This window comes from Malurus melanocephalus, unplaced genomic scaffold (assembly GCF_030028575.1).
Source record: "Malurus melanocephalus ecotype Western Australia unplaced genomic scaffold, MMel_1.1 scaffold_69, whole genome shotgun sequence".
In the NCBI taxonomy this organism is placed as follows: Eukaryota; Metazoa; Chordata; class Aves; order Passeriformes; family Maluridae; genus Malurus; species Malurus melanocephalus.
This window is the reverse complement of record NW_026623301.1, coordinates 634,934-657,266: the sequence shown is the minus strand read 5'-3', so window position 1 is coordinate 657,266 and position 22,333 is coordinate 634,934. Positions and strand designations below refer to the sequence as shown.

At 36.0% G+C, this 22,333-nt stretch overlaps 1 protein-coding gene across 1 annotated transcript in view; it reads left to right on the top strand.

Annotated features, from left to right (window-relative positions):
- Positions 1 to 19,245, top strand: part of RP1 (RP1 axonemal microtubule associated) — a 146,249-nt gene extending 127,004 nt beyond the window's left edge. Inside the window, exons 11-13 of the mRNA XM_057366650.1 lie at positions 4,144 to 4,277; positions 16,192 to 16,320; positions 19,051 to 19,245. Of these exons, the coding sequence (XP_057222633.1) occupies positions 4,144 to 4,277; positions 16,192 to 16,320; positions 19,051 to 19,245 (458 nt within the window). The remainder of the gene's footprint in view (positions 1 to 4,143; positions 4,278 to 16,191; positions 16,321 to 19,050) is intronic.
- Positions 19,246 to 22,333: the final 3,088 nt, after the last annotated feature.

Here is a 22,333-nt window from a genome sequence, read left to right as displayed (position 1 = left end):
TATTGCTATTTCTTTCAGTTTTCAGTCCTGTCTGAAATGGAATAATTTTTAATTTACAGAAGCTGCCACACTTGTAGAGTGCTAACTTCAGCGACTGCTCAAAACACGAGGATAGCCATGGATAACAAAAATCTTGTAAACTTGGATGGATTTCTGGAGAGCCATATATACAGATGTGCCATCATCTGTAGCATATCCAGTGATGTCTTTTCAGAACTGTAGCCACTGGCATACATAGCAGTATTTACATAACTCCAAATTGACTGTTACATGTTGTAGATTCAGTGATCCAAGGCAAATAATTAAGCCAGACACTAGAAATGCATTTTGATGAAACTATCTGCCTTTTAAGTTGGCATGTGAAAAAAAGAAGTGAATAGCAAAAGTGACAATCTTTCTTCTGATATCCAGCTAAAATCCGACATCACACTGAAATTGCTGTGGCACTTCACTATACAAAAAAATATCTTCATCTTCTTATGCTGGCAAAATAAAAACAATTCTAAAGGAAAGASTCATCTTCTTTCAAATAGCAGACGTGCTTTGTCCATTAATGTTTCTATTTTGTTCTCATTGAAAACTGGAGAAAAAATAATTTTCCTTTCCAATGCATGGTATTAGTGAGCTGAACTCCCTGACATTTAAATGGTAGGCAGGTTGTTAATTTCATCTTCATAGCCAGATGAAATAGTCATCCAACAAATCTATCAAAATTAAGACAGTTACTGGAGTATTGTAGGAGACAGTAGATCAYAACAAAAATTTCAGAACAGAAATCTGGCAGTTGAAAACAGACATCTATTAGTCTGCTTTACTCAATTAGCTCAGAACAACCACTCAAAACTCAGTTTAAAAAAGATCAGCATAATTTGTATAAATAGGGAAAAGACACACATTTACCCTAGGTAGAAGAGGTAAAGAAAGAAATAAATTTCCCTGCTTTGGGACACGTAAATTATTTAGATTTTAGGAAGACATTTCCTCTTATTCCATGGTTTTTATAGCAGSACTGGCTGGATCCTTGTATGAAATAACTAGGTTGGTATAGGAGGTTGTGGATAATATCTGTTATTAAAGACAGCTTAGYAGTGTATTTACACTGTTGGTTAGAATCAGCATGGTCATTTCTATGCAATTTTGTTTTGATTTTACAAAGATTGCACCTCCAGAGAGTCTGAGATTTCCCCCTTCTATCAAAAATAAATGCAAGTATAGTTGGCTGAATTCCATATTTAGATCTAGAACTCACTCTTATAGCCATAACTACAAAATAATTATCTCGATTTTTTTGAGGAAATTGAGATCATTGTAAATTAATGCCCACATCAAAATTAATTAAGATATGCTTTATTTCTAACATCTTCATTCTTGCTTGTTTCAATTCTTGGATAAATAAAACACASTAAATGAAATCTGAGTTTCAATAAACTGTTCAGGAATGCAGGTATTATTATGAAAGGGAAATTGTCCTAGCATTATACTTCACAGTGCATTTAAAAAAATCTTTTCAGTGTGTCTGTCATAAGGAAAAATACTGAGTCTTAAGAAGACAAAATAATGCTTCCATCTCCCAGTGACAATTCCTAACCAAAGTTGGTTTTGCTCACTGGCTTAAAGGTTTGGACATTTTAGTGTGTTAGGTCACGAAGAATTGAAGGAGKGAATGATAAGTGCCCTTTTCAAAGCAGGATTACTTCCTACAACATCTTTTCAAACATGCTGTCTTGTCTAGGTTTGAATAGGTTAGAAAATGGGACTTTATCTCTTAGTGTATCTGGTAGTACCATAGTGTAAGATGTCTCATTATTAAAATATATTTTCTTATAGTAGGAATAAGCCACTTAGCTCAGGATCGCCATTTTCTTAGTTTATACACAGAATTTTATAGAGATTGAAAATCCTATCATACTCTAGATATTCAAGTGATACACATGTASTGATGTATACGTCAGAATGCATTCCTAATTTCTGTATTTCGGTTTTTCCCAGAAACACTGCTTTTTCTTTCTCCTGTTACTTAGAATAAGAAAACATTCTGCACTGAAAAATATTGTGGCATATTGACATTTCTCACAAGCTGAAATGTGCCCATATCAACACTTCTTTTTCTTCCATATGCTGGATGAATAGGTTACATAAAAGAACATTTTTGAGCAATTTCAAATATTTCTTTTCCTTCACTGCAGTCTCTGCTTCAATAATGTTGACAACATTTTAATTACCTTTAATTGGGAAAGATATCTATTCCTTCTCATTTAAAAGTCTGTTTTCAAAAACACTTTAGAAAAAAAATTATTTCCTCTTATTTTTAAATTTTGAGMTGATGTGTCATAGCTATTTAGTAGTTTGTCTTTAGCTGTAGTTTGCATTAGAGTGCAACAGATGCTCAAGTTATTTCTTTTTGCTCTCTGCTAAGGTAAAGCTTAGACACACAGAAACAAAAAATATTCTAGAATTTCCATTTTGTCATAACTTTGCCGATGAAGAAGTAGAAAGAGTGGCTGAGCTTCCATTTCTCACCGCTGGCTCTCCTTTTCCATCAGGTTTGTCACAAATTAGAAACACTGGAAAAGATTTGGTCGGTGATGATGGCCAATTTTCAGAGCAGTCCAAAGGATGTCACAGATATTTTCTATTAATTTCCACCTGTTGATGCATGGCTAGGTGCAGTCCWGTGCTTAAAACCAGTGTCTTTGATCCTATAACTGAGCATTGTTCCCTCAAGTCTGATTGGTTTCAGTTTGTGACACATAAAGAAGAGAGCATAGGGCACTGAAACTGTTAAAAATGTTTTGAATGGAAATCAGAGTTCAGCTTTTTCTCAATAATATGATTTGGTTCTCTCACAGAGTAAGCAAGGGAAATACAGAAGAAATAACTCTTGTATCTTAATTTCATACAAGAAGATCCATGGCCTCTTCAGAACAGATCTCTTGTTGTTTTGTTCCCAGAGGTTTGGGCATCTTTTCCCCTGACCTAGCAGTTTCATGTCATCAAACTCCATCGGAGTTGCACTTTGGTCTCCTCAAGACTGGATATTTTTAATTTGCTCTGTTTCTTACAAGGTTTTACAACTAAATTAGAGAAGAATGGAAGAGCTCTTATCCTAAATGAATATTCTACCATGAGAATATTCTAGGAAACTCCTGAAGTTAAGGGTTTAAGTCAAGCACAGAAGTAATCTGTATATTCCTTGCTTCTTTTGCTGTGCTTTCAAAGTTAGTATCAAACAAAGCACTTAGGCAGAGGCTTCTTGAATACGAATATTAGAAGAGTACTGCTGGGATATTCCCCGGGAAAGGTCTTTGCTTTTAAATACTTCTTAGATTTATTTCTTTCTGGAAGAGCACAGATATTTAAATCCTTAAAAATGCTGCTCCTCTTTCTGAGGAGCATTTTACATGAGAACAGGTACTTCTTCTTTACCTCTCCCCTCATTTCTTTCTCATTTTCAGTTGAATGTTTAGGGGTTGTGATTTCTCTCTTATTTTAGGGGCCACATCACCAGTGTGTTACGCATTTCTCTGGGAGTACAGACAGATATTTTACGTAAGGAGCCTTTGAAGGAGTGCTCAGCTGAAAGGTTGTGTGTTCACACTGTGTGTTCTCTGACATGTCATCTCCCCTCCTAAGGACAGTAACATCAATGGTACAGTGGAAAGCAGCCAGCCACTGGCTGGACCATGATCCATAGGAAATATAAAAGTTGCTTTCTTTCTGACAGAGTCCAACTTCATTAGAACTCCATGARGCTCAGAGCAGGGATCACTTGTGGAGTGATTTAGTATCATCCTTAACCTAGGAACTTTTCCATTGGAGTGTTATGTATTTAAATGCATATAAATGAAAGAGTATTATTGACATGTTTTTATAGCAATTTGCTGTGTTTATTTGGTATTTTTTTTTCTTCTGCCTGTGTTTAAGGCCCACTAAAGTTATTTAGCTTATTATTCTTTACAACAGAAGTTCTTAAATTCTAATTACAATGCATCTATGTGCTTTTCCAAGCATTACAATGTAGTTTGGTCTTCCGATGACTCCAGATAGGAGGAAAAATGAAAATATAATAGTAATAATTTATTAAACAACATATGTTTTAATTAGTTTGGTTTTGGTAAACCTTTGATCTCTTTTTCCCCACAGTTCTCTACATCACTACAGGAGCTATCCCAGGGTCAGGAATGGATGCAGGTGTGTGTGTCATGCTGCAAGGCCCCTTGGGAGACACAGACAGGAGAAAGTCAATGAGAAAAGATGATAAATYCACTAAAGGAAAGGTAGACTTACAAGTTCTGCATGATATTTTTTGCTTTTATAACCCAGTCCAATTCATGTGGATTTAGTGGAAGTAGGGCAGTCTACAAAGTCCGGTTTGCAATGGTCTGTGGTTGTAAGTGTGTGTATCTATTAATACCTTATGTGAGAAATACCAGTGCTTATGTAGCTGTTGCTAAGAACATTGGCAAGTAATAAAGTGACTCTATCAAGAGCTTTTATATTCAATTTTGAAAATAATGAAAGTCTTTAGTGACATGCCATTGGTTTTCCTGTATATTTGCTTCACAATAGAACCATAAAAAGACTCAATTTCCTTTTAAATTCCTCTTTTCTTCCCATGCCATTCTTCACCTATGGCACCTTTCCCTGGTTTCTGCTCTCTACTCTGCAGTCTGGGTCTTGGTCTCTTTCCAGACAATCAGACACTACCCTGTGTCTGACACTGCAATAGAAAAGTATCCATAGTTTTCTTAGGTCTACCTGTCAGGTAATTCATTCACTGTGTGGCAGCGAGTCTTGTGGCTCATAGGCATATGAGTCTCCCTCAAAGTCCAATAGTGCTGCCAGAGATGCATTTTCTTAAAGCTTTACCATTATAAACAGAAATCAGAGAGAATTTAGGTACTGAATACATGGGTTTTACATCAAAATGCTTGTCTTTGACCTAAAACCTTGTCCCTCTTGGAAGCTCTGGGGAGAGGAATTGAAATTTTCGTCGAAAAAGATCACAAGATATTTTAAACATGGAATAAACAAATTGCTTGCATTTACTCTGGCTCTTTATTTGAAAACAAATTTGAAGATTGAAACAATCTTATAAAGATTCTGAAACAAACATCTGAAACAGAAAATTTGCATTGGAGTAGTTAAAGTTTAGAAAAAAATCCACCAGTGTCTTGCAACCAGTAAGTTATTTTTCTTCTGTTGGTGTTGTCTGCCAAATGAGTTTCTCTAAGGATGCAAGCTTGCAGATCAGTCTGGATTGATAGCCAAAGCAGAGACATGAGATGTGTGATGAGGGGGAGCTCAGCTCCTAACTACCCCAGATGCATCAATCCAGTGGGAATGAAAGTGGGTATTRTCTTTCTGGATTTCACCTACTTGAAATACTTATTCTTAAGAAAAGTTGGAGAGTTTTAATAATTATTTATAAGGGATTAAACCCTGTGGATAAGGATACTCAGTTTTGATAAAGTCCCATTTGTCTTCCCTAATGCTGAAGTTCAGATTATGGTTTACTGATAAGCTGATTTAACTGAATTTTAGAGCTTTTGTCCTCATGAAGGAAAGTTTGGTTAATATAAATTTTTACTGTATTTCTCCTTAAATCACAGTCCCACAAGCGAGCAATCTGATTTCTGCACTGGTAGTTTTTGGTGAAGAAGGACAAAGGATGCACATCTGGAAATGTTGTCTAAGCATGCAGAAGGGAACTGCAATGGTTTACAACCTGTGGGGTTTTTTTATAGTATTTGCATCTATTTCATTTTAGCTCAGAATTTTTGTATTGCAGAGTAAGCTACAGTTCTGGCATTTAGCCATCTCTTCATTATTTATTTCACATTTTATAGGAGCCAGTGTGTGAATGTAACAGAGCATTCTTATATTTCTAAATGTAGATATCAGCACAGGAGTATTTTAGGGCTCTGAAAAGAAATTGCTTGTAGATAAGTAATAGGGAAACACATAAAAGTCTTGATTCATTCTTTCTTCAGTGAAAGTAAAGGTATTTGGTTAATTGAAAAGTTTAACATTATTCTTCAAGCAAGTCTTCTACCTATGCAGAAGCRTTTTTTCATTATATGTTTTGGAAATTTCCCAATGTTTTCTTCCCCTTAAAATTAWTCTTCAAAAAGACTCTCAAGTGCAGAATGTCTCTTTCTATACCAGCCCAATCACATATTGTGCCAAGCACCCCTGCAGTCAGAGTCTGCGCTTGGTGGTTTAGAGGATTTGGAGTATAACAGGCAGAATTTGCATTCTGAATCTTAACAGTTGTTCTGACATTTTAAAATGTGCTTTTCCTTGCAATAATTTTTCCCCTGACTATACAGTAAGAGCTAGTGAACTGGAACAGTGTTTCTGTTGGAAATCACRTCAAAATATGGTGTTAGTCTCACAGAATGTCAGGGCTGCTACAAGCAACAGTTTAGCTATGCAGAAATACATAGAAATATTTAAATATTCAGTGAAGTTTGCAGTGGGTTGGAGATATTCTTCTCTTATTTAACAGGTATTTTATTTTCATGAGCTCAGTTACATGATAGTAAAAGAGTGAATTAGCATCTTATAWGTGAAAAGTTGCTTTGTGCCTTTCCAAAGTCCTTACAACTGTGAAATCGTCAGACAACTTGTAGATAAAATAATGTGCATGATATGATTAATTCACCAGTAAGCTCCTGTGGGTCACCCCTGAGAGAGAGCAGCACTGTCACCAAGAGAGCTGAGCTTCTGGTGATCTGCTCAGATAAATGGGTGTGAGAACTTGTGCTGCTAGAACCATATTCTTTAAAATTGCTTTGACATTGATGCCTTGTTTGATGTTCTCCTAAAAACTGTGAGGATAGACAAAGCAATCTCMGCACAGTTCTTCACGCAGTTCAGCTTCCATGAAAGCCTAATATTTATTTATCCTTTGTGAGTGAGTTTAAGGCTGATAGATGTTACCTGCTATGAGCACTTCCTTGAACCATGTGTACTCAGYGCAGACATTCTGTGAAAACCAGGGCCCAGTTGTGTTAAATCCTTACRGTATCTCCATGTTGCTTCTGTCACCCAACATTTTTCAGCAAAAGTAATTCTTTATGCTTCTTTATATGGYCTTTGATAGACTTGTTCTGTTATATGGCTATCTGAAAATTTCCTCTTTGAGAATGGGGTGGTTTTTTTTCAAATCAGTTTCATGAGAACCAGTAAACTACACTGAATATGTCATGACTGATATTTAAGTATTTTAATCTAGGTTTTATGAAACTGGCCAGTATTTCAAGTACCCCAAGTTGCAGAAGCACTAAATTCACTGACAATTTTTACTTTTTTCTATTAATATTTGAAAAGATATAGCCTTTATCCTGCCCTATATTTAGGCATCAACTGCTCAGRTTGGTACCATGGTAACTGCAGAGCATACAAAAATTGTCAGTGAGAGGTGACTGTTGGTGCTTAGTTTCAGTACTCACAGATTAAGCAGTCAAAAGTGAAAATAAAACAACCCCAAAACAAAAACAAAAACCAAACTTSAGGAAAAAGTTCATRTGTGCCAGAATACACTAAGAAAGGTCAGAATGTGGGACTGTGTCCTGAGGTAACAAAGAGGAAGCCAGTAATATCCACATCCCATCACATGGACGGTGCTGCAAATAAACCTTCTCTTATGGAAAGCAGTCTGATGTAATGAGTAAATAATTGCCAAATGTCATTGATCCAAATGTATTAATTACGGATGTAGGCTGTTGGCCAAGTTACTGTTGTGCAGAAATGAACACTAAATCAGCCTGGTCATCACAGAATCATAGAACTGTTTAGGCTGGAAAAGACCTTTAAGATCAAGTCCAGCCATTAACCAGCACTGTTAAGTCCACTGTTGAACCATGTCCCTGACTGTCACATCTTCAYGTCTTCTAAATACCTCTGGGGATATTTCGTTTCCCTGGGAAGCTGTTCCAATGTTTGACAACCATTTCAGTGAAGAAACTTTTCTAATATCCAATCTAAAGCTATCCGGGTGCAAATCAAAAACATTTCCTSTTGTGCTATTTGTTACCTGGAGAAGAGACTGACCCCAACCTGGCTGCAACCTCCTTTCAGGGAGTTGTAGAGAGCAATGAGGTCTCCCCAGAGCCTCCTTTTCTCCAGGCTAAACACCCCCAGTTCTGTCAGCTGCTCCTTATAGGATTTCTGCTCTAGACACTTCACCAAATCCATTGCTCTTCTCTGGACACATTTCAGCACCTCAATGTCCTTGTAGTGAGTGGCTCAAAACTGACCACAGCACTCAAGGTGTGACCGCAGCAGTGCCGAGTACAGGGGGACAATCGATGCCCTGGCTGCTGGTCACACTAATGTGACACAGGCCAGGATGCCTTTGGCCTCTTTGGCCACCTKGGCACACTCTGGCTCATATTCAGAACCTGTCAGCCAGAGCCTCCAGGTCCTTTTCCACCAGGAAAAGGCCACCCTTCCAAGGTCCTGTAGCATTGCTTGGGGCTGTTGAGAACCAAGTGCAAGACCTGGCACTTGTCCTTGCTGTACYTCAATTGGCCTCGGCCCATTGCTCCAGCCTGTCCAGATCCCTCTCCAGAGCATCCCTGCCCTCCAGAAGATCAACAGTCCCACCCAATTTGATGTCATTTGCAAACTGACTGAGGATGCCCTCGATCCCCTCATCCAAATCCTCAATAAAGATATTAAACAGGACTGACCCCGTGCTGGGCCCTGGGGAGCAGCAGTAGTGATCAGCTGCCAACGGGATCTGATTCCATTCACCACCACATTCTGGGCCTGGCCATCCACACAGATTTTATCAGTGAACAGTGCACCCATCCAAGCCATGAACAGCCATTTTCTCCTGGAAAATGCTGTGGGAAGTGGTATCAAAACCTTCCTTAAAACCCAGCTAAACAACATTAACAGCCTTTCTGTCATTCACTAAGCAGGTCACCCTGTCAGAAAAGAGGATCAGATTGGTCAAGCAGGTCAAGCCACAATGGCTGAGCCTCCTCTCCTGATTGTCTYGTGTGTTTTGTGTGATGGTTCTTGAGGTGATCTGCTCCATGACCTTCCMTGGTGCYRAGGTCAGGCTRACAGGTTTGTAGWTCCCTGGATCCTCTTTCCAACCCTTCAGCATGTTACATTTGCTARTTTCCAGTCAACTGGGGCCTGCCCAGTCAGCTTGGACTGCTTGTAAATGATGGGAAGAGGCTTGGTGGGCATTTCTGCCAGCTCCCTAAGTACCATTTAAGTGAGTGCCATAGCTGTGTGCATCTGTGCGCTGTAGCGGGTTGCTGGTCATTTCCTCTCGGATTGTAGGGGCTTCATTCTGCTCCCTGTCTCTGTTTTACATCTCAGGGAAGAGCAATGTCTTGTTGTTAGAGACAGGCAAAGATAGCAATAAGGATCTCAACCTTTCCCTGAGCCGCTCCATTGGTGGCACTCAAAGTTGCTGGCACTCAACTGCAAGAGGGGAGTTCTGTCTTTTATACCTTAAAAATAAATCACTTAAGTGACATTTCTGAAGCTGAAATGCATCTGACATAGTTTTAGTAGCCTGTGTTGTACACATTTGTTCTAAAATGATGGTTTAAGCACCTGCTGCAGAAAGAGAGCRATGGTTACCTTGTCTCTTCATTTGGAAATTTATCTTAGAATTAAATTAGTGCACCTCAGAAAGTACCTGCTGCTTTCTTTGGAGGAAATTGTCTTTTATATAGGCTTATTTTATATGGTCCAAGTTGTGTAAGTGAATTTTATGCCCTGTTCATTTCAGGTTTTTGATAAACAAGGTAATTTTAAAATAAAATGCAGCTAAATTTATTAGCTTAATTTATAAAAAAGTCTTAAAATTGTTATGGGCAATACAAACGTGCATTTTTCAGGAAATAAAATATTCAATCATTTTCCTCAATGCAGCAAGAACTAAATTAAATTGAGTTTAAATTACATAGAAAACAGATTTAACTCTAAATGAATGACTACCAGTGATGAAGTTTAAATCTAGCTGGAAAGTTGTTTCTAAGCTTAAGCATGCCTTTTTTTTCTTTTAAATTAAATTCTCTCATTATTTTCTGACTAAATTTGTCAAACTTTAACTTCTAGGGACTGAATTTTGTCACAGTTTTGACTGTTAGTTTGGATAGCTCCCTTACACCTGCCTTTGACAGTATTTATGACAATAAGAAAGTCAGTATGTCTTTGACAAGTTAAATAGATTATTCTGCTTGATTCACTGAAAGGAAGTCTTTCTAGTGATTTATTAACTCTCACAAATCTTTTCAGAGCACTCTTCAATTTAGCACCCWACTTCTTCAAGTGTCATAACTAGAGATTGTATTTGCATAATCTCTGAAATCTTGTTTTCTCCCAGATAAATCATGGAAATACTAAAGAGCATAAGCTTATTAACTGGCCTCACTGCAATGAAATGTGCTTGAAATATTCTGTTTACAACTGCACTTGGAGACATACAAGTTAGACATTTTATTATCCCATTATTATATTTGATTGTAGTGTCTTAATCAAAATWTTATACAATGATATGCATTACTGAAGTTGAAGAAAATTACATCCATCCTATTTTCTTTGCCTGTTAAACCAGATCTCAAACTAGTACTGTTATGRAATCAATCCAACATTCAGGCTGCATCAGAGGAGGTTGAATCTGCCCAAAAGTGATGGCTGTCTTTTGTTCRTTTGTGTTTTGTTKGGKKTTTTTTKGTTTRGTTTTTTCAATGTCTGTTGTTTGATACAATTTATGATTACAGTTTTGGATGTGGCTGATGATACTGGTCCATGTAGCAGTCCTTTTGCATTTTATTCAATACATTTTACTTGAAGTCTGATTGAAATCTCTTTAGCWAGTTAGTTGAATGGTCATAGGTGCTGATCATTATGAGATGCCCCTAATCTTTCTTACTCATGTTGCTGTTTTTTGCATAAAAGTCTTGTTTCAAAAAGATTTCTTTYCAGTTATACTAAGCAAAGTAACATAAGGTGAGTGCAGCRCRAATATATTGGGTTTTTTACTACCTYTATTCTTTCACYGATTCTTCATTAATCTTGTTGCAAATTGATAAACTATGATAAATATGGGTTATCAGAAACCTCTAATTATTCATCCATAATAATTTACATTACTTTTTTTCATGCAGAGATAAAAATTTTCAATTAGTTTATAGCTGAGAATTTAACATAATACAAAAACAAGCCTGCAGAAATGTGAGTCTAGAAGAGAATTCAGGGTTGTCTTTTTCAGGTGCAGGAGAACCCCTGTTTTTCAAGAAGCATTTGTGCAGAACTTTGGCTGCAAAACACTGAGGGCACAGGMAGGGCATCCTTCCACTGAGCTGAGACAAGACAGAATTGCTACCAATTCTTATCATCACTGCTGCTGACCACTCAGTGTTTCCAAAGTTCCCACTTCCACTGAAGTCTGCTGGCACATTGACATATATTTGCTCTGTCCAAATGCTTATTTAATTTAAGCAGTTAATAACGTTAGTTATTGGGCTGGGTCTATTTTGATAAAATTTGGCTAGAGCTGATTTTATGGTTATCCTGGCACAATTAAAAAGCTGATAATCTCCATCTAAGAGAAGGGAGTGATGTGACAAGCATTTGAGACACGGTGGAGAAGATGGGTTCAGCACAACGGGAAGAGCCCATAGGACCAGAGTTTGAAGGAGTGAAATTCTTCTCTTTTTTTTCCCTTCTACAGGAATGTTCACACACTRTTTCTCATTTCAGCTCAGTATTGCAGGGAGCTTTATTTTGCTTACCTGTGTTAAAACTCCTTTGTTTGCAGTGGAGTTTCTCCAGATTAACAAGTGAGATCAAAATAATCAGGCAGCAAATCAATAGGTTCGCTAAGCTTAATAGAAAAGGTCCTTTATCTAGACACTCTGACTCCTTTTCCAATAAAAGCCTATTAAAATGATACTAACATTAGCAGTGTGGGAAATCACTTGTGCATACAGGTTGATGAAATGAAGCATATGGTGTGTCTCGACTTGCCATTTTCAGTTCTGCCGGGAATATCGTCATTAACCAACCATCAAGTCTCAGTACCAAGCCTGTAAAATGATTGGCATTTATAAAGGTAAATATTGCACAGTGACTGTTCAAATGCTTCTTCTGTTTCAAGAGTTATTGCAGCTGCTGCAGACAGTGATGTGTTGCCAGCACTGACACAGAAGAGTGCTGAATAAAGTCAAACTGGGTCATAGATTCAAAGAAAATGCTTAAAACACAGGCCCCAGGAAAAAAAAAAAAAAAAAAAAAAAAAAAACATTTGAAGAAAATCTGAAAAGAAGTTAAGAAAAAAACAAACTTTAAATATTCTGAAAGGTTTGCTGGAATGATTGTTATAAAGGAATTTTTTCAGTTGCTTGCCAAGAAATATGAAAAGTGCCAGTTCTGGTTTTGTTGGGGCAGCTCTTCTGGGTCACAGAGGATGTAAGGCTCCACCACTGTCAATCTCAGCTGCTCAGTCTTTGAGAATATCTTTCTTTCTCCAGGCAAYGTTGATTAAGAAAATTTAGTGGGCTGTACATACACACAAATTGCTTTAATGCTATTCTGAGAAAATTCAATATCAACTCTGATGAATTAGACAATACTTATTGTTATCAATATTTAAGGTGACTTTTCTCCGTTCAAACCTAATTTGCCAGTAGTAACTAAAAAACAATTAACATTTTTTTCCCTAGGGGAAAATGATAAAGATAAATTTCATATTCTATAGGGGTTTTTTTATCTTCTGTGTGTTTTYTTCCTCTTTCTCTTCTTGTAGAAGAATTAATCCTCCAGCAATTTAAAAGGTTCCCCATTTGTAACTCAAATAAAGATAGAGTACCATGTGACATGCAAGACCTGTCAACAACTCTAGTATTTAGAAAATTTTATGYTTAATCCATGGTTTCAGATGAGTCTACAAAATTATTAGCTAAATTATTAATAATAATAATTGRATTTCATAAAATTAGAATTAAATATATGCCATAATCTGTTTGCAGACAGCTTGAGAGGAGAAAAGTGAATTAAATGTAGCAAATAAATTATCTCCAGCCAATTGTTCTTAGCTCTAACAATTATATGTATATGTAATGCTCTTTCTCTGTTCYTTTTTGGTCTCTTGACTACAATAAAGTTCATTACACTATGTAGATTTTCAAATGTACACATAAAGAGAAAATATAATCTTGTTTGTGAAGTGAGTTTACCCCAGTTGACACAATTTCTGGACTACTTAATGGTTTCTTAACTTGCAGTTTATTAGATATCTGATTAGTCTGTAGATTTGACCATGGATTTCTGAGATTTTACATGCTCTAAAGTGAGCTTAACATGGCACACTGATAAATGATWGTGTGTCTAACACAAACCAAACATCAGAGTTTTCACAAATGTTTATTCCATCAAAATATACTTCTTTTCAGAGGAAGAAGGATTTAGAAAACCTTCTGTGTATTAACTATATATACAAACTTGCTGTTATCTGTGGCTGGATCCTCCAGGTTATAGCTAACCCATAATAAGTGCTGCCCCTGATATATTAAGTCATGAAGTTAATAAGTACTAAGGGTTTGTTAACCCCAAACTTACTGCAAGTAAACCAAACAAACCTGGAGATGGCACAAGTCTAGAAGGCAGCAGAGTATTATCTGTTTTCCTAACTCTCCTTTCTAAGAGCAGATCACTGACAACAGATTTTTTTTTGGAGATKCTGATGATCATGCCACTAAATTAGTCATTCTCTGGAAAACTCTTTTCTCTTAAAAAGAAATTGTTCTAACAAGTATCTGAMAAGACYTCTCTCATGTGTTTCYGATAAAATATTGKATTCTGMTTGTTTTGGATGGGRTAGAAYTARTTTCCWCCACAGTGGCTGGTGTGGGGCTGTGTTTGGGATTTGTGCTGAACACAGTGGTGATGATAATACAGAGATRTTTTTGTTATYRCTCAGCAGGGCTTGCACAGAGCCRAGGTCTTTTCTGCTTTTGGYKCTGCCGCTCGGGAGGAGGCTGGGGGTRCATGGGAGGGTGGGAGGAGACACWGCCAGGATAAGTGACCCAAGTGACCAAAGGGATATTCCAGATCATGTGGCATCATGTTCAGATAGAGGTAAGAAGGACGAAGGGGAGACATTTGGAGTGATGACGTTTTTCTTCCCAAGTCACCATTACAAATGCTGCAACYCKGCTCTCCTGGGRATGGCTGAACACYACCATGCATTATTATAAACATAATCATTTACAAGAACTAGAAGCAATTTTAATTCAAATTTTCACATTTTGTGAATTTAAAATGTTTTATTACTTACAGACATAGGTGTCTGTATGTTTCTTACTTCAGTCAGTTTTTCAGTCATCTCCTAAGTGTGTGTATTTTTAATACATTTTATTAAAAAAGTGTAACAAATACATTTTATTCTGGCACGATGATATAACTACTAATTCAATTAAAGCTGGAATAAAGGAGCGATCAAATTAATATCACACTTAAGGAAAATTAAGAGCTCAAATTAATGGTATTCAATCATCAAATTAGCCCAACAGGTAATATAATAAAATGGTAGTGTTGACACTAAACTTGAATTCTTTGATTTAGCTAAGGAAAACATGAAGAGGAGCCTCCTTTCCTGCAGTTCTGCATTCCACCTGGAGTTTCATCTGTTCCCATGTATTTGCTCTGCTGCTAAATTCACTAAGCAGCCGATAACCTTGACTCCTTGTAATGAGGTATAGCTRTTTGAGTTCTCTTGCACATTTTTTCCTCAAAATCATTGTCTCATTTTTCCATTTCACATGCTAATTTAGGAGTGATAATGCAGATGTGATGATTAGATGGTGCATTGTAGCAGTTTTTGACTAACATGACCTTTCAGTCTAGAAGACATGAAGTAATTCAGTGACAGCTTAGTTGTTATTTTTAGGGGATTCTTAAAGTTGTACACAAACAAACTTTCATATTCACATATACACATAAAAATGAAAAAAAAAAAGTTGAAGAAMAAATTTTAAATTTTTCTGCTTCTGCGGATTCTTTTTTAAAATGGATGGTCTTATATTATCTGAAATTTTAAGCTCAATGTTTGATCTTATGTTGTGTCTTATTAAGGTGCAAACTGGTAAGGCTCGTGACATAAATCTTTCATCAGCTCTTCTGCTGTAAAACCTGTCCAGGAAAGGAACTGACTGGTGGAGCAATAGAAACTGCTGTTTTCTGTTTCATCTCTGAGTAAACCTGGAAGGGTTGCTGCCCTCTTGCTCTGGCAGAGCAACTTCAATGTGAATTATGTTGGAAAGACTTTTCAGGACTCAAGTGTTTTCATCATTATTGCTAGTTAGTCCCTTCAAAAACATATTTTTGTCTTTAAATCATACTGGAAATTTCATTATAAATAACACCAGATTTTAACAGTTATCAACCCAAATGGAAATGAGATGATTATTCATAAATCTATACAGCAAAAATTGTGAAAAGTCTCTGTGCAAAGAATTTAATCTCCGTTTTTCAGCTGAGGAAACAGGAAATAGGTRCAAGAACCACAAAGAACCCAAAAATGCATATTATGAAAGTGTTTAATGTCTGATCTATCAGAATTTTCTTTAGGAACATTTCTTCAGTGTTCTAAACATTGTAAAAGTAGCATGGCCTTTTTACCTGATAGAGAATAGCAGAACTTTCAACAAAGCTTTCAGTCTTTTCCTAATTTCAATTACTTATATTAAAACTAATCCTACAAGTTAATCCAAATACGTAACCAAATTTTTCATTCTTTTTTAAGAGATTCCTTCTGTGATGCTCATTTCTGCCCTTCTTGTTCCCTATATTCCATCTCTCAAATGGTAGCCCTTGGGKTGTATTTTGTTGGGAGTAAGATGTGTTTAAAATATTATCCCTCTAGATCATTAAACATCAGTTTTGGGAAGAAAGATCCTTCACAAAGTGAGCATAAGCAACTGATAGATCTGTGTGGGCAAAGAGGTAGTTTAGCTCTAAACTGCAGAACTACAAAGGGAATAAATACTTCTTAATGCAAGCATTTAGCATGTTTAAACTCATCATCTTTGGTTCTGTTGGTATTTGAAATAAAAAAAAATCTTGAKTTTCTTCTCACTTTCATATTTCAAAATGCACTGATATTTTAGTTACACAGTTCTGTTTCTATATGCTTTTTGATTCTGAATTTTTCAGGTGGATATTTTTCAAGTGGAAGCAGCAGATATCATTATTCTGCAAAGGATGGTTGTTGAAAAAGGGAGAGGCTCTGACTGCCTTCTGGAGATTATTGTGAAGGAACCAGCATCTTCAGGGACAGAAATTGTTTGTGGCTCAAACATGGCTTCAAGACAGATGTGATGGAAAAAGATCTGCCTCAGTAACTCTGGATGCTGCAGGTCAATGCTATCTTCAAACTACCATCTGATAAGAAATTCATTCCAAACTGGAGAATGCAGCTGTATGATTTCCTTCTACAAACAAATAATGGGTTAAAATATTCCAATAGAACATTGTCATTATATAGGGAAATAGTGTGTCTGAACATTTTGTGTTTTAGTACCAGTTAATAATCACTATTTACCAGAAGATAACTTCTGCTTTGTTACTCCAGATTTTCAGTGGTGTCAATGGCAACAAATTTGTCCTATTCCTTTTTACAAATTCCTGCCTCTCCAAGTCTTACTTCAACATTTGCAAACTATTTTTAAAGCTTCTAATACCTCTGCCAATTATTTGCTAGGTAGAGTGAAAAATGAGATAAAAAGTAGGGAAAACTCTTTTTAAAAACAGCAGAGAAAATGTTGCCATTGTGCTCAAAGGAGTGATTTACATTATTCATGCTACACTGTTCGGGCAGCTTTTTCCAGAAGCAGGAGATACTTTTGACTGACACCGTGTGAGTAATCAGGGCACAGAGGAGCAGTTCTGACCCCGCTGCCTGTGGCTCTTTGCCAAGACAGGAAGGAAATGCCCACATCCCCTCCCTGTGCCATGGTTTCGATATGAGCATGGATTTCAGTCCAATCTGCTGTGCAAGCTGGGAGGAACCACAGCACACTCCAACCACATCACTAGGAACCAAAGCCCAGTATGTAYCTCTAAGACAGATGTATTTATTCTCCTGCCTCTCAGAGAGGTKAACTGTCAGTATAGATGAGTCCTTGGATTACAGAACATGGTTTAGTTTTTTTCTTCGCAGCTTCCAGGGCATGCGCTGGCACTTGTCCAGCAATAGCCTCTTGAGACTGAAGAATACTCCAGTTCAATCCATTTCCTCTGCTTTATCATCCCTAACTTTTGATCATTTGAAACCAGAAGGAAAAGGAGGAAACTGTTATTGTGCAAAAGCAAATAATTTCAGCTTTGGTTTAGTTTGTATGTTGGGACTTTTCTGAAAAAAATAATAATATTTAGTTCTGTTTCTACCAGACTTCATTGATTTGGACAAACGTTCCTTTGAGTTTCTTTATACAATAATTGATAAGTCAAAATTTGTGTATGAACTCAGAAGAAGGATTCCTATTTTTTGGTTCAGGTCATTACCTAATGTTTACAAGCAGTTTTGATCTATACCAAATCCTGATGAAATCAATGGGGGCTAATATTTGTGGGAAGAATATCAGCCCTAGAATGGATATTAAAGACATCTAATTAATGTTCATTAGTCCAGAGCATAAATCGTAGAAATGAAACAGAAATGCTTTAAAATGAAAAATACTTGACTCTTCATGTTACAATCATTTCCTAGTAAAGAGGTAGCCCGAGAGTCAGTTCATTTAATAGGATGATGTTTCAGAGAAGATGCTTAAATAGAAAATCACTTTGTATACTTCTTAATTAAATCTTTAATCTAAATTATATARTACCCAGTCAACTGCCTCACTGGATATGAATACAAACCTTTATTATCATATAGACACTGTTCCACAAAATTATTAATTTGATCTTTTTTTTTTTTTTAATTGGAAATCTCAAGGGAGGAGGAGTACACCTGCCTGGCCTTTAGGAAGAGAGCAAATGAATTCAGGTATAGCTTCTGTTATTACACTGACTGTTTTATTAATCAGTTCTGAAATAATAATGTGAGAATATTTTCATCACAATAGGTCATTACACTTACTAGTACTGAGAGTAGTTTCYCCTTTGAAATAATAAAAAATGGCAATAAATTTAGGGAGCTGACCAATACCCAGGTGACATGCTTATAAAATAACATTCTTCATGTAGACCAAGGCATTCATACAAATTTTATATCAGATAGCTTTGTTAATATATGTAAACAGAAAAATCCTTAATATTTTTTCCTTTTTATTTCCTTATTTTATTTGTTCAGAAGGCAGATGGAGGATTTATTTCACAAAACATCAAGAAAAAACAAAACCAGAATTTGAAAAGTTGTCAGAAAATATATCCAAGATGGTTATGGTTTTTTATGGAAGCAACAGCAAGTCAGATCCAGTTTCCATGGAAAACAAAGCTGAACATCAGACTGAGAACCAAATAACATATGATGTAAAATGATATTTAGATTTGCCTATATTTAAATTTTCTTTGAGTTTCTTTTGAAGAGCTATAAGCATGTAGTGCTGTAAATATTGGAGGTATTATTGTTTAAATATTCAAGAAAATCAGAACTGAATTTTTCAATTGCATGCCAGATTTAATTTTTAATTTCTGGCTTTCTCAAATTCATGATGATTAAGCATATTATTTTTTCCCCCAACAAATAGTCATAGTTAATAATGCATATMATTTTAAATGGCATTAACATTACTTATTCACATTAGAAATCACTGTCTTATGTAATTTGAATTTGATAGAACAATTACAATGAATACCCCTAGAGCATAAAGTTAAAATGTCTTTAAGTGCCCRCAGTCAACCTGGTTCTGCTGCTTTGGAGCTCAATGGGACTTTTAGCACCAAGACTGATGYAAATGGGTCCAGGATTCTGCTGACCCCTTAAGGGCAAACTTCCTCTCTTCCTGGAATCTGCCTATGCATTTATCTGTATATCTCTGGACACTAACTCATTGTCTTGTTGATTTCTAGGTGCATTTACCATCTGATTTGGGAATGCTTTATAAAGTGAGACTTGGTCTCCAGAGCTTGGAAAACATATCCCAGTTGTCTCGTTGTCACTTTGAAATACAGAACACATCAACCCTGGATACCGTTAGTCTCGCCATAAATAAAACACTTCCTCTTTCTCCTAATGGAGACAGATGGATTGAATTCCCTACATGATGGCCATTAAAAGAAGCACTTTCTGGTAGGTATAAATCTACTTGAAAACAGCAGAGTGGTTCAGGAGGTTAACATGTCTTAATATTACAATAGAAACTTTTATCGAAACAGAAGTTTTTACTGTCTTTGTTTAATGATTCATAAAGACTGGGTAAGAATTTAAAATGTATAAAGGAAAATACTACCCACTCAACTTAATTTTTATACCATAGTGGGAAATGCAATATTCATTTGATTGCACAGAAACATGATTATATGTTACAAAGAACAGTTTATAAGAAATATACTTTTCTTGCAATATTGTAATATTTCTTTTCTCTTTTGTTTAGCCCTCAGCTGCTCATATTACTGACATTAACAACATGATTTTTTATAGCTCATTTATTATTAAGTGATTTTGTTGTTTGTTTTCACATCCAAACAAATATTCTCAGTAAATAACAGCTCAAAACTGCATATAAGCTTTGGCTTTATTACCTTTATGCACTCCAATATTTATGCCTCCTAAAATTAGTTCAACAATTCTTACATTTGTCACCTTGGTTAAGTAAAATAAAAGAAATCCTCTCACCTAAAATTTACCCTATTCTCTAATGTGATGCCTACTGAATGCTGCCATATGATGGAGCAAATATTAACTTAATTAACAGACCAAATAATGATTCTTAATATTAAAATAATTTGTGCCTGGATTTTCTGTGGAAAACAAATTAATTAATTGTGTAAAAAATAAGTCAGCTCATCTAAAGTGAGCTGTAGTAGATGTAAAATGAACCACCTCAACACACTTTGAATTGGAACTTACAGCCCAGTTTCAGTGGGGTGTTTGAATGAAATCAAGAGATAAAAAAATCACAGACAAGAAACAGATATTATATTACCTATATGTTTAGGTAAAAGAACAAATAAATGAAATAGTTGATTTCTGTGATTTTTATTTCTTTKCACCCATGCTTTAGATGTCTTCACRGATGGATTTGTAACCACAGTGAGGAAAAAAAACTAGGACAGCAATTCCCCCAAATCTTTGCCATTTATGTCCAAGAGAGCTTTAAGCAGCTCCACAGCAGGTGGTACATRTGAAGTTCAAAGTGATCTTTACACACATGAGCTTACTTGCAATTTATTGTGAAAAACAGATATGCTTTTTTGACAGCTAAATTACTTTATTTTCTCCCTTTTCTCAGCTAAAAGCAAAACCAATATTGTATWAATTGGAATAGAAAGCAGCTAATCACACTCAACATAACCAGAAGCCATGTGACGATAAATTTCAGATACAGCTCTGTCATTCATAGAGTGCCTTAGCATTTTATCTCAGTTATATTTTCCTTTTTAAAAAATATTTCTGCTTGGGATTGTGATGAAGCATATGCTAATGGCTAATTGGAGCCATCAAAATGCAGTTGATAGAATACAGACCCTTGAGATCTGGCAGTGCACACACGTGCCTTTGGGTGTATTCATGAGCAGAGGCCTCCAGCTGAGTATCTACATAAATAGTTTCCTTTTACTGTAGCTTCCTTTGAGATGCTYAAACCTCAGGAATCCCCAGGGATGACATGGTGCTGTCTCTCTCCTCTCACACGCAGGGCTGCTCATAAGGTCAATTTTGCACTGCTGTAGTTTTTAAGGCAAAACAATTAAATATTGAAAAAGTGAAATAAAAAAAAGTATGATGCCGCTTTCAAACTGATTATTTCCACAAATTCAGCAGAGAGCTGCAATTCACATTGATATTATGAAATAATTTAAATTTTATAATATCAATGGAGTTGTCACATTCAGACATGTTACCCTTATTGTATGTAATTTCTTGTCAGAAATTTCTTTAATCTTTTCCCTTTCCATAGTACACAAGAGAGATAAAAACTGTTGCTACACTCATCCTATGATTTCCTGATTGCACTATCTGAGCAAAAACCACCATTTAAGCACTTTAACCCTCTACCCTTGCCTACATTAATCTCCCWTCTCTGTACAATGGACTCTCCCAGTGCTGTCCACTGTAGGATCTGATCCAAAGTTCATGAACACAACCTGTACTTTACACCAGCGTGTCAGGGCCATGATGAGTTAACAGATTTAATTTGGTTTGGCTGGACTCAYCTGTAACCTCCAGCCATGAAGGGCAGAGGATGTCCAGGTCAGATCTTGCCTGAGCTACATCAGATGTGCATCTTTCTCTAGCTCTCTCTCTGCCCCCTCTTCTGCACAGTCCTCGGACTTCTGTTGTAGCCTTATTTTCATTACTTCCCTGGCCCTTTCTGCTTCTGCAAAATTAAGGAAAAAAATCACAAAAAAAAAAAAAAAAAAAGAACTTTGCTATTATTTTCAAGTGCTTGAATTTTCAATTACATCTGGCTGTACAATGCCATGTTGTCAAATGACTGTGCAAGGTTGTGGGACAGTCTCAACAAGATCTGTCTTTACTTGATCTTGCAGTGGTTACATATAGTTTAACAGTAATTTTGGGAAATATTTTGAATGAGAGAAATTTAGTGCATATGACTGCACGTATGTATGGTAGTCATGGTGACATAGGGGACAGATCCCTTCTCCTGTCATTGCAGAATGTCCAGTAGGGAGAGAAAAATGAGGTATTATGTCTTAAAATACTTTAAAATTTACCTTTTAATCCATTCTTTTATTTCCTGTAAATTATTTTCAAATTTTCCTCTGCAGTTAAATAACATAGTTTACATAGTTTGAGAATACAATACTGAATGATTTTATTTTAGTCATTTCTAGTTATCATGGATGCTGTTGACTTGGGAGAATTGAAAAAAAATTGTAATTTCGATCAGCAGTAAAATAGGTAAAATACTTTTTACTTTCTAAAGTCAGGTATGTAAATCCCACAGATAGCCTCCTGWTAAAGGCAATGAAATAACTGCCAGAGTTAAATCCTAATTAAWTCCTTTTGTCTATTTTTGCTAAAGGGTAATATTTAATGAAGCAAAATCCTACATTTTGACATATTAAAATCCTCAGATCCAAAGGTTATAACATTATTGCATCAAGAAAGTAAACTATTCTTTTGCATACAAGAAAAAAAGAAGAGAAAATGAAGATGAATAATTATATC